The sequence below is a fragment of the Diplotaxodon limnothrissa genome, linkage group LG7 (genome assembly GCF_057381915.1).
Source record: "Diplotaxodon limnothrissa isolate DT_005_m linkage group LG7, D_limnothrissa_male_GT1.1, whole genome shotgun sequence".
NCBI classification, from domain to species: domain Eukaryota; kingdom Metazoa; phylum Chordata; class Actinopteri; order Cichliformes; family Cichlidae; genus Diplotaxodon; species Diplotaxodon limnothrissa.
In genome coordinates, this window is record NC_140602.1 from 25,389,941 (window position 1) to 25,403,542 (window position 13,602).

Here is a 13,602-nt window from a genome sequence, read left to right on the forward strand (position 1 = left end):
GGACTTCAGAGGAAAGCTTTTATCTCAGGGGAGGGTCAGCCAATATCCTTTAGCGCCACAAGCCTTCAGACAGCAACACACGCACACATACACACACACTTACACATATTCGCATTCATATATCCCCTACCTTCAGACATGTCCAGACAGTCTCATTTACACACACAGACAGACAGGCACGCACACTCACAAACACACACACACATCATCCCATCTGCAGCAGCAAGCAGCAGTGGAAACCTCATTTCCACAGAACCTAATAATGGCAGAAGCAATATCACTGATGTAATCTGGCTGCAGACTGTGGCAACAGAGTGTGTGTGTGTGTGTGTGTGTGTGTGTGTGTGTGTGTGTGTGTGTGTGTGTGTGTGTGTGTGTGTGTGTGTGTGTGTGTGTGTGTGACTGAGTGCCAGCTTCACGTTTTTAAAAGCTTTTGTGGCATGCATGGCCATATATGCATGCATGACATTGCATATGTATCATGTCTGCTATGATAGTCATTATTATTCAAGCTTCTTCCTACAGACACCATAGTGCAGTCTATAAGTATTAGAAAAATGACCCTATGCAGCTGTAGGAAAGTTAATTTGTAATAAGCTTAAGATGAGGGATCATGTTTAACATTTAGAAGCAGATCCTTCAGTGGTTTCCAGTCCACACACACCAGCAGTGTTGGGCTGCAGAGGTCATGAGTTTTTTCATCTTTTGTTAGGTTGTTACTCTGAAGAAGTGTATCACTTACAGCTCAAGTAATCACAGCACTCCCAGGTCATTTAACGTTTCTTTTATACTAAGAAATACAGTAAAAGCATCCTTCGAAGACCTAAATGGTCCCACTTTGTCGTAGAAACACAGAACAATGAGGTGCTACCTCAAGCAATTGCTAGAACTGTGAAAACGTGTACAGGAAATCAGTCAACCCAGTGGTACTTAATTATCGTTTAAAATGCTCGTCAACCTCATGGTCAGGTGTGTTAATAAACCCCAAAAGAGTAAAGAGCAGAGCCAACACAAGAGAAAACACATGCCTGCTTCTTATGATGACATAAATGCAAAACTATTTGTCAATAGAGCAAGGGCTGCAAGGCTATTTCAGGAAGATAACTTGAGACATTGTGAGAAAGGCTGTATTCATACAAAAACTATGCATAATGAGCCCTGTCTCCAATTTGAAATGTCAGGAACTCGATTACACTTACAGTGGTAACACTGCTGCTCACCAACACTGCTACATCGTTCTTCCAGCATGTAACTGTTTGAGAAAAAATGTCTACTTTAATTGTCATACTGAAAGTAATATTTATTAGAAAGTTTTAAATTAATTAAGTGTAAACTGTTTAAAGTAAACAAAGTGCACAAAGTGGGGCCTCTAGTGAGTGACAGTTTGATCATATTGTTTATCCCATGAACCATTTTCAGTGGCGTCAGGCAGACTCCATCAGACATCTTGGCAAGGTGACGCTGGCACAGGAGCAGGACTACACGGGCCTCGTTGTGGGCTGCGTGTGCGTCAGCTTGCTGTTGCTGCTGCTGGGATCGCTGCTGATGTGGAAGAAGAACAAACACATTGATGGTAAGACCAAAGAGGGTCACAGAGCCCACGACACTCTGGGTTTTGAGGCTTAGAGCCATTTGATATCACCATAACACCATTATTTTTAATGTTATCTGCTCCAAAATGTTATTTTAATTATGACATGTACTCACAAATCCAGACAGTTTATTAAATGACCAGAATGCCATTTTCCTTGAAAATGTTTGATTAGATTGCAGCAGCTCACCAATGATTTAAGAAAAGTGTTAATAATTTGCATATATAATACATAATTGCAAATGAACTTCAGTGTGTTTCTTCTAACCTGTGTGCATGTGTGTCTGCTGGGTTTCATTTTGCCTGGTCGGTTTGACGTTTAAAAGTTTGTCTGAGGGGCGCACTGGTGGAAATGCTTCGCCTTTCTCAGTAATTCGTCTCTACCTCCCTCCTGTCCACCCACCCCCACACACCCATCTTTACTCTCCTTCTGTCCTTCCTCGTCCTTCCATTCCACTGAATTTTCCATTACATTTTCTACATCCCGTTGCCCTTTGTCTCTAGATCTGTCTGAGGTGTGGTATGATGGCCGGGGTCACATCCAGCATCTGGACAGGCTGGCTAACGCGAGGAGTGTCAGCCCCACTAACGAAATGGTCTCCCACGAGTCAGTCGACTATAGAACAACCCTGCTGGAGGGTACGTCAACCAGATAAGCCCCTCCCCACCTGTCAACCTCTTCTCCTACTCCACCTTTCTCCCTCCTATCTACTCTGCTTCCCTCACCGTGGGGCTAAACGCTAATGCTAGCCATGCATGCCTTACTGTACATGCTGTGAATTAACAACCCTTGCCTTGATGAATTAAGCACTTTTGTCCATTTCAAGGAAGCATTTTATTGCTCCGCAGAAACGCTTTCTTTGTAGCACTAGAAACAGACAGGTAATTAACCATTTGTGTCAAATCTCCCGAAATAAAAAGACTAAAGAGCTCTAAAGAGCTATGTCATCTCTCTGTTGGTTTGTGATTGATTCTTTGATAATGCATTTGATTTGGTTAGTTATTATCTATAAAAATCAAATAATTTAAAAGTATTATCATGATACAGATTACCATTCCAAACACATTAATTTTAAGCAATTATCATTTTCTTAATCTGTCACCATGGCCTGTTTCTAACACACAGCCAACACAATTGGTGGATGATTGTAGAGTTGTTGACCATCAGGCAAAACTGTGGTTCTAAAACTGTGTTTTTTGTTCTCTCAGTTTGCATCCTCAGGCTGTGAGAGGCTTGTATCATGATATTTAGTGTCATGGTCAAAGTTATTTTCCAGCTGCTAAAATGTGACTTGAAAGGCTTAAAATCTAAGAAGATAGACTTACTAATGAACTAAAGCTTGCCCGCAGGGACAGGTTGTAGGAGGAGGTTTGGTTGTAGGATCAGTAGCTGAGCTTAACAGCTGTGTCCACTCCGTTTGGCTGTTTTTTGTTCTGGCTTTTAAATAAAATGTGGGTAGTTTGGAATTCATTTTCCTTCTACTATAATCATTGAAGAAAACCTTTGTTTTTCCTCCTCTGTCGACCTCAATTACAGTGTTAAGTTTCTTTCTGCCTTCATAGCCATCCTTCTCTGATCATATATTGCAATTTGACATCTCGAGGCACTGCTGATACAGTCACTGACCTCTGACCCTACCATGTCCCTTGCTTCTCCAGATCAGGGCACCGACAGGCCCGAGACATGCCGAGCAGCTCCTCCTATTTATGGGGGCAATGGGGAACTGCTGTCTCCCAGACTGGGTGCCTTAGGAGGTGGGATAGGGATGGGTCTGGGGATGGGAATGGGGATGGATGGCGATTTGGTATCACCCCTGCTAATGGCGCCGGTCCACATCGACCCATCCTGCCTCCACCCAGACCTACTGACTGAAGTGCAGCACGTGGTGATCGCCAGGGAGCGGCTGCTTCTCCATCTCAACCAGGTCATCGGCAGAGGTGAGAAGCAAACATTTCATTGTGTAGAAACTGTTGTGTATGAAGATCTAGTGCAAACTGCTGTGTCAAATCTTTTAATGAACACATAAAGGATGTGTTCCTTTCCTTGCATTGATGCAAGGAAAGGAAAAATAATGATAGATGAAAAATAATGATAGATTCATTTCAGCTGTTTTCCGCAGCTGGAAATGAGCATCCATTATCATTGTGACCATTCAAAAATGCAGTGATAATTAAGTACTCACCAAAAGCACTAACCTGAAATCAAAATGAACTGTTGTTAGTGTTGTACAGCATGCCTAAATTGTGCACTCTGATGAAATAGTGCACACTATATATAATATACACAATACAAGGGTGATTAAATTGACCTCAAAACAGCGCCAGTGTTTATAATCTCGCAGTCTTGGTCCAGTGTCAGTTTGCATTTATAGAGAAAATAAAAAAGTATCTGGACTCGAGGCATAAAAATCAATCCATTTGCTATGCCTTTGTGGTCGGTCACAAATTAACACCCAGATATATACAAGATGAACACAGCCAAAGTAACACAATCTAAATTTGTATTATGTGGTTCTTTTAACAGGAAGTTTGTGGAGATTGACTTGTTTTTGTCAGTCGTAACAAGAACTGAACAGTTTTGGATTTACATTTTGTTATGTTACATCCATTATGCTACGCTATGTTACGTTATGCTACATTACATTACGCCACGGTACGTTACAATAGGCTATGTTCCATTTAGCTAAGTTCCATTATGTTATATATATACTCAGCTCTACATTACGTTTCATTACTTTACTTTACTTTTAGGTCCAGACACAGAAGCCTTTTGCTGTGAGAGTGCTAACCACTGCACCATTACACCACTCTCCAATTAGCTCTGTTATAAAACATTCACTCTATTGCATCTATGTATACTTTTTTAGTAAGGTTCAAGGTTGTCTTCTATTGAGATGTGTTTATTTACCTTTATGTTCCATCAGCGTATAGACATCACAGTCCATTTAGCATTCACCAATCTCAACATTTCTATACACATGTGTAACTTAAACCTGTTTTTCTGAAATAGAGAAATAATACTGTAAAAAAAATTATGAGCAATTTTCAAGATTGTGGTTGTTGTAACGCAAGAATATATTTAGGATTTATGTTAAGCTATACAAAAGTTAAAGTTACCCACAAAGGTTTTAATTGCCTGCATTATCAAACCGCAACCCTGACATGCAGACACAAAATCACTTCACATGGTGACATTTAAGTAGGCGGCTCACAGTCGCAGATCAAATTCAGTTTCAAGAGGAGAAAAAGACCCAAACCCCTCCGTGTCACCCACAACAGCCCTCTGCCCCCTTGGCTGAATTATCCCCTGAAGTCTGGATTTGGTGGCTGGAGTTTTTCAAAGTGGCGTAGGATGATTTGTTCACAGCTAGTATTCCCAGGATCCATTGTTGAGAGTTGTAATCCAACACCAGCCATCTGCAAGGACGTGATAGAAGCACGCCGCGCTTATTTAATTCCTGCACCCCTCCCCGTCTGGGGCAGGCCTTCATGTCTTAAAGCAGAGTTATAATTCAATAAAATGTATAATAACTCAAGCGGGTTTGGCACTGGTTATGAGCTTATACGGGGTACTAATGAATACTGAGTTACTTGGAGGTCTAAGGTTTAGTGTGATGGTGAATTTGCTGTTTCGAGTGTGAAACACACGAGAGAGGCTATTTCTTCTTTTTTTTTTCTCCATGGATCAATCAAATCACCTCGATGCTGTTGCACCAAAATTTCATTTTTGTATGTATGCAGAGGACAGACATGTTTGTTATTCCTGGTACTGCTGTGAGGCCGATTAAAAGGGTGCACATGGCTAAAATCATTCTTTCGAGACAAAGGCTTATTTAAACCATGATATTCATTGATCGATGAATGCTAAGTGGCTAATTTAGTTGGGGTGGGGGGTGTCCATTTATGGGTAAGATTTAGAAACTGCGGTTTACCGACTGAATCTATGAGTACATCAAGCCATGAAGCAGAATATCTGACCTAAATTACATTCACAGACACGCGCGCAAGCAATTGGAATCTGCTTGTCTCAGTTTGCTTTGATGGACCGCCAAATTTCACCTTCATGCTTTTGTTATGTTTCTGAGTCACGGTGAAAAGTAGGATCGTCAAATTTTATGTCAGCTTGGGCCTCAAGGGTTCCAGTAACCCATTATAGAAGCATGACCTTAACAAACTCTTAACTGTTTTCTAGCCAAGTTTGTGATTAAATCATTGTTTTATGGCACAGTGGTAACAGATCTATTACCACTAATGGTGTGGCCTCCATCACAGCTGGATCCTATTGTCATTGGACCTGAAAGTGTTGCATCCCATTTATCACTGTCATTTGTGTGGGGTAAAGAAGTGCTATTTGTTAGTCCTTTACAGGTTTAAACACGAGGTTTTCATTTCCCCGATGATGACTGACTAATGCTGTACGTCGTGTTGTAACCTGCAGGCCATTTCGGCTGTGTTTTTCACGGAACGCTGCTTGAGCCAGACGGGCAGAAGCTACACTGTGCCGTCAAGTCCCTGAACCGTAAGTACAGGTTTTTTTTCATCAATGTGTTAGCTTTGGTTTTATGGTGTTTTTTGGCGGGTGGAGGGTCTTTCAGTTTTTTTATTTCTTTCTATAGTGTTTTCTTTCCAACAGTGATAAGTGAAATATTTAATTGCACATTTTTTAAATTATTAAACCAATGGTACTGTTTCTCACCTCACCGTTACTATGTTCTTTATCAGCTATCCTTAAGCTTGAATAAGGTGCCTGCATTTCAATGAACTTGTATACAAATACACACATATACACCAAAACCACTTCATTAGGAATACCTCTGCTGCTCATTAATGCAAATGTGTAATCAGCAACTACACAACCTTTTCAGTGAATGAACCAAAAAAGAAACAATGGGGCGGTGGGGAAAATGTCATTTTGTTGTCAGAAGTCAGAAAAGAATGGCCAGATTGCTTCAAGCTGAGGCAACAGTAACTCAAATAACCACTCGTTACAACCAAGAAGAACACCTCTGAATGCACAACGTTAAATTTTGAAGCAGATGGACTCCAGATCAATCTTCTGCATCACCTAATTAATACACTCTCTGACAATATGACACAGAGTTTGGATAGAGTAGTTTAACCTGCTCCCAACCAGCTTATGGGTTCACTCAAAGTTACCACAGTGCTTTATCCAGGTAAAAAGACAACCACTTTTGTGACTTTTAACCCAATATTTAGGCCTCAAGAGCCTAATTCAGAAAATATGTACAGTATGTAAACAAATGCCATTGGAGTGCTCCAAGGAGCATAACCATGTGTCTCACTCTGAAAATCTCACTCCAAGTAAATGTAATTAATAAATAAGAGTCAGGTGTGTGCAAACTGAGGCTTCCCTGGTTAAAATGCATCATGACCCCTCCTTCACCCGGCACACACAGACTAAAGACACTGTTGTTGTCAAAACGGATTTGCATCCAGCTACAGTTATTCAATCATTCATCTAGTTATATTATATTGCATACTTATTGTATGATATCACCGCGCTCCCAATGGCATTAAAGATCTCATCTCATCAGAAGCCTGAATCCTTTTCAGGCTTGAAATGATGGTGATGAATGAGCATTCGATAGTGAGGACAGCATTAGGGTCCCGGCTAATCGTGTAACCTGTCAGTTGCAGCAAGGGAGATTGATGCAGGAACAATATGGGGAAAGGACCTGTGCAGCTGCTGGGGGACGCAAACCACAAGGATGGTAGGATAAGAGGTAGTAGGATAATTTTCGGTGGTAGGACAATTGTAGTGAACGTGCAATTCAATTTTGTTGCAGTCAGTAGCTTAAACTGATTCCTTTATCCTAATGTAGCTGTTACTATGATATCTAGTTGAATGGCAAATATGTTTTATGACAAGCACGAGTAGTTTATGTAATAGAGACATTCTCCTCACAGAAAAACTTGAGAATCAAAACTGAAATCAAATGTCTTCTCTTTCTGCCTTTGGGGTCTAACCTCAGCTGAAGGCTAAAGAGCTTCCATTTCTAACTAGATTATAGCAAAGTCAGCAGGGCTAAAGTGCAAGACACCAGAAGCAGGGATGCAATTGGCAAATGGGAATGGGTCAAGTCTGGGGTGAATCTTCAGGGAGGGTGTTTTCTTAGATGGGTTTCTATCAGCATTCTCTTTCCCCAAAGGTATCTAAGGAAGGGCTTCCCACTGATATCATGACAGGAGAGTTGCACCTTATCATACAATTATCATTCCTGCCAGTTTCCAAATGTCAAATGTTCATAAACAAAGAAAACATTTAAAGAGGGCCAATTCAGCCCCTTAATCTTTTTATTTTATTCTGGGCCTTGATGCAGCAACTAAATTCATGTTTTTAGTGTGAAATAAGCTATTTTAGCTCCTCTCCCCTTAAGCCAACTTTCTTCTCATTGGCTGCCCAGTTCAAACAGAAGGGTTGATCATAAGATGGGTGGGGATGAACGGCTGTATTCGGGTCATTCCTACTATTCGGTGCCATTTCAGTGTGATCACTCTTCATCAAAAAATACAAAATTTTGAATTATTTTAACATTTCATCTAAAAGAGGGATTTTCAACCTATAAGAAAAATGTATTGGTCCAGCTAAGGATATTATATTATAATATTTTTTAAAATCAAAGTCTTTACCCATGACGTGCCAAATGTCCACCCTGTTACAGGACATTCAATTTTCTATTAATAACTGTTTTGAATACACAGTTATAGTAATATTTACATTTTCTAAAAGCTACAATGTCCCTTTTTAAAATCTGCAAGGAAATTTCAAGGAAGTATTTTAAACAAGCATTATATTGAAAGAAGACAGGTTCAGTTTTAAGACACAGTGTAATTTCAAAAGATTGTTTTTAGATTCAAAGGGAATATAAAAAAAAAATTGGCGCCATTTTTAAGTAACTTAATTTTGCTGATTCATTCCCTCCCAATAACCAAAGAGACATGCATTAAGTTTGTTGATTTGATTTAATTAACAAAAGAAACACACAGGTAACAGGGTGGACAGAGGAGAAACAGGGTGGACAGGAGGTAACAGGGTGGACATAACATCAGTGACAAAAAATACCACCTTAAAGAAACTTTGAACACCTTCACCATGCCCGTCCAACCAACACAGGTAGATACATGTCCACATTAAACAAGCAAATTTTCACTGTACACCCAACATAATGAACATTTTTCTCACACATTTTACCTATGCAACAGACCAGCAACTCCAGTTTTTTTCAACGAAATCCCACACTTTCCTCTCCAGCTGAACTGACCTCTTATTCAAAGGTGTTGGTTCTTTCATCAGACACACAACCTGGTCATCCCTATACCAGGTTATGTCCTCACATGGACTTGGCCAGTGGAACTTGTTGGTCCCGTTCTTGTGCATGCATTTCACTTTAACATCCTCTTCAACCTCCAGAATGATTCCTGGGTAGGGTTCACCATCGTAGTTGATAATGCACCACTGACCAATATGATCTTTTGTGATGTTCTCAGGCCGGGTTGGTCCCTCAGTGCAATGTGGACTTGCCTCTTGACTAAGGCTTATCTCCTTCAGGCCATAGCATTCACAGTCCAGTACACCTTTGTCTGCCTGGCAAAGGCAGGTTATGTCCCTGTATTTTATTGTTCCTGGAGAGAAACTGAGTACTTGGTGGATTTTCATGGTTCCTTTGACAGGCACAAGTGTCGGTCCATCAATAATTTCTTTTACTTTCCTCTCAACATCATCTTCTCCCACAAAAAAAAGTTCCACTGAAGTGCCCATGTCTCTCAGCTTGTGAAACATAGCTTCTGCGTTGGGGATATCTCCTCCATGGCGGACAATTGTGTCAGCTGACCTTTTAAGGGTGGCTCCAATACCATCTGGAGCCCCCTTTCCATGGCTGGCCTCAAAAAAGTTCCAGCTGATGTTTTTGAACCCTTTTTTGAATGGCTCTTTTGAGAGCAGGTAAAAGTTGCCCTTTTGTTTGTATTGTGTAGCTGGACCATCGCTGAAGACATGGAGGTGTTTGATAAGAGGGTATCTTTCTCTGATCATGTCTAACACAGGGTCAAGATGGGCCCATATCGCAGGGGGATCATGCCGCCTGGAAGGTGAGATAGAGCAGAATGTTACTGGTGACTGTTCAGCTGCAGTGTACAGTACTCCAGTATGTAGGGTTGCCTGCTGGTGTGACCCTCCGAAGTGGACTGCTTGTACTTCTTGAGAATACTTACAGGAGTAGTTCTCACTAAAATCTACATGTAGCAGACATTCATCGTTTCTCAAATTTTCTCTCAGTTGTCTGTAGGCCCTATACTGCCATCGGATATTAAAGACGTGCCGCCTAAATCTGAGTAGTCCGTCATGAAATTCCCCTGCAAGTGCATCCTCTGTTGTCATGACAGTTGTCTTCACTGTAATTGTTGACTTTTTACCAGATACCTCTCCATCATTTAATTTTTCATTCTCTTCTAGAGACCACTTGGTAAAGGCTATCTCTGTGCTGTTAGGAGGTCTCAAGAGTGTGTGTGTTGTACTGAAACAGTCTTTGCACTCACCGTATGCACAGACTTTGGATTTAGCATCACACATTGTTGCATCTACCATCTCTTCAATGTGTTTTGTTGCTGACAGACCTTGGACGTACAGGGCATTGGCCATGAACTGTAAGTTCTCATGTGTCCTGCACTGACAGGTTTCACGATTAGCTTCTGTGGGCACCACAACCCAAAATGGTCTTAAGGTGCAGAAACAAGAATATGAGACCTGATGCTCAGTTTCTGAAAGAAACTTATGGTGCAGATTCTTCAGTGAATCAGTTAGCAAACGTTTCTGTTTTTTTATTTTCTTTTGAGTTACAGTTTGCTTTCGTCCTGTTGTCATCCGACTGACGTCATCTCTTAAGAAGAAGGCCTTTATTTTCTGCTTGCAATCAACCCAAAAACTAAACTTCTATCATCTTACGTCCCCCCTGTTACCATGTGTCCCCCCTGTTACAGTGCATAGCAATAACAGGGGTGACGGTAACAGGGGGGAGATTTTATGCTAAACTTAGCCATTACTACTAGTATGATGAACAACAAGCTAGTACATGGTGACCACTAAGAACCATTTTTAACATGTTTATTAGCCATATTATAAAAATTACAAAAAAAAAATTGTTTCCACTATTAATAAGCGTAACAGGTTGGACGTGTTATGCTTTGCCACATTACAAAATCTTGCTAAAACATTGAAAAAAGGGTTGATTAAAGAGTGGTACTTACTCGTCTTCTTCTTGAAAGTTTTCCCTCCAAAATATGTTACATCCGGGAGTGTCATGTGACTAAAAGAATAATCAGGTGATGTGTTCTATGGAATTCTTATCAGAGTAACAGGGGTGACAGTTGATTCAGGGACACAACATTTTTTAAAGATTTTAAGTATTAAACATGCATTAATAATAAAAAAGAACATTTGATGAGGAATATTAGAAATAAGCCAATCCAGAAATGATGAAAAATCTAGATTTTTTTTTTTTTAAGTTATATTTGTAACTGAAGTCGAGCAAGCATGACTGGGGACATAGTACTTTAGTGACTTGTGCTAAAATAAAAGTAATTTACTTTTAATGTATTTATCCTGTGTATATATCAATGTGTTCTATGGTAGAGGGGGGTTAAACATACAAGAAAATGGTTTAGAAATAAGCATTAGACAAGTTTTACACTAAATATACCATATTATGTCATTAGGAGTCAAATGGCACCGAATAGTAAGAATGACCCATTCATAATTTAAAAAGGAAAACCACAATAGGTCCCCTTTAACTGTATTTTATTTTGACTTTACGGGGGGAATTTTAGAAATGTTTCATGATAAAAGTCAAAAACTAACTAAGCTAACATGAAAATGATGTCAACTTGTTTTTTTCTTATCAGGCATCACAGACTTGGAAGAGGTGTCTCAGTTCCTGAAGGAGGGGATCATCATGAAGGACTTCAGCCACCCCAACGTTCTCTCCCTGTTGGGTATCTGCCTTCCGCCAGAGGGCTCACCCCTGGTGGTTCTTCCGTATATGAAACACGGCGACCTGCGCAACTTCATCCGTGATGAGGGACATGTAAGGGCCCACATATAAGCATGTTGCAAATTTCTGCACCAGAACTTTAGTTCATTTCAAGACACATTTCACAAGTTTGATGATGTGCAACAAGGTGACTGTAATTGATTCTTCCAGAACCCAACAGTTAAGGACCTGATGGGCTTTGGGCTGCAGGTGGCCAGAGGGATGGAGTATCTGGCCAGCAAGAAGTTTGTCCACCGAGACCTGGCTGCCAGGAACTGCATGTGAGCTGGCATTTACTCATTTAGCATCAAGTGATGGTGTTTTAAATATAAAAAGGCACAACACAGCAGAAAATAGAAGTAAATACAGGTGGGAAGAGACAGAATCAAGAGAGCAATAAAGAGTAGAATAAGTACCTTATAACAATGGCAAGTAGAAAATAGTCAAAGAAAATAGTACTATAATACTATAATTAGTATAGTAATAAGTTAATTATTTCAGTTATTGTTAAAATGAAGTAAAAAAGGCATTTCGTGTTTTCCCCGACAGGCTGGATGAGAGCTACACAGTAAAGGTGGCAGACTTCGGCCTGGCCAGAGATGTTTATGACAAAGAGTATTACAGCGTTCACAACAAGAGTGGAGTCAAGCTGCCCGTTAAATGGATGGCTCTGGAGAGTCTGCAGACGCACAAGTTTACCACCAAATCAGACGTGGTGAGGACTTTTTAGCAGTGTTTAACTGTTTACATCAGAACAACAAGTATGTCATTAAAGGGATAACAATGAAACTCTCCATGTAGTGGTCTTTTGGCGTATTGCTATGGGAACTCATGACCCGCGGAGCTCCGCCGTATTCTGATGTGAACTCCTTCGACATCACGGTGTTCCTCCTGCAGGGGAGGAGGCTGCTGCAGCCCGAGTTCTGCCCTGATGCCCTGTGAGTGTGCGCACATACAGTATGCAGAAGTTAATTTAAATGGAAAACCAGTGCGAGTACAACATTTCTTTTCTAAAGGCTTCTTGATTCTGATTGCTGAGCACTTGTTGCTGTGGTATGTGAAGTGCTGACCCATTAGTGAAAGAGTTACTGGAAGTGTTAAGAAAACCTTTTCTCTTGACACAGTCGAGTTTTTCCAGTTTTCTTTGGAACAGTTCACATTGGAACTGCTGCCAATCACTTGTCAAACCAGGACTGTTTAGACTGTTTCAAGCAAACTTACCTGAAACTCTTAAAATAACAAAAGAAAATCCTTTTTTTTTTTTTTTAAACTCAGTCATTTTCAGCAAAGCTCACTTAACACTTGCTCTTATCCATTAAACTCTGGCCTGTGAAGCAAATGCCAAGAATGATCTCATACATCCCAGATAACATCATAAGGTGCATAGTGTGTGTGGACGTTAGAGGGGAATGGGAGTGTTCAGGTGAGGAGGCAGAGGCCCAAATTTCCCAAGCTATAAATTAAACAGACGTCAGGAGATGATGCACATCTGCAAATATTTGTGCAATGTTTCATCCACGAGTGTTCACAGGATGTTTTGGGTCCCAGATTATGGCAGACTCGTTAATAAGGAGGTGTTAGTTCCTGAAGTCTTAACATTAAATTGTTTTGGGGGGTTTTATGGTTATTTTGCTTTGGTGCAAATAATAAAAATGGATATTTTAGAGCTACAATATAATAAATAAAGTCATTACACCAAGAAAAAATATGCAATAACTTAACCAAAGTCACATTCAAGATCTCCAGAACTGACTAAACTGCTAGGATTGCTGGGAGCCCACCACTTATTTGCTGGGCCACATAACAACAGATCACGTGATTTGTCCGCCCAAAAAGACGTGTTTACAATATCTATTTATATTACAGAAATATCAAACATTACAAACACCTTCTAATGCTTTTTTTGTAGCAGGGGCTACACAGTTCACGTTTCCCGTGACCAAGAATTCACCTCTTGTGTTTGTA

The 13,602-nt window shown here is 40.4% G+C and overlaps 1 protein-coding gene across 1 annotated transcript in view; it reads left to right on the forward strand.

The window, feature by feature from the left end:
- The window catches only part of met (MET proto-oncogene, receptor tyrosine kinase), a 68,520-nt gene that overhangs the window by 52,670 nt on the left and 2,248 nt on the right, over positions 1–13,602 (forward strand). The window contains exons 13-20 of the mRNA XM_085359473.1: positions 1,420–1,573; positions 2,096–2,230; positions 3,251–3,529; positions 6,030–6,110; positions 11,510–11,691; positions 11,809–11,918; positions 12,187–12,352; positions 12,439–12,575. Coding sequence (XP_085215599.1) covers positions 1,420–1,573; positions 2,096–2,230; positions 3,251–3,529; positions 6,030–6,110; positions 11,510–11,691; positions 11,809–11,918; positions 12,187–12,352; positions 12,439–12,575 — 1,244 coding nt within the window. The remainder of the gene's footprint in view (positions 1–1,419; positions 1,574–2,095; positions 2,231–3,250; positions 3,530–6,029; positions 6,111–11,509; positions 11,692–11,808; positions 11,919–12,186; positions 12,353–12,438; positions 12,576–13,602) is intronic.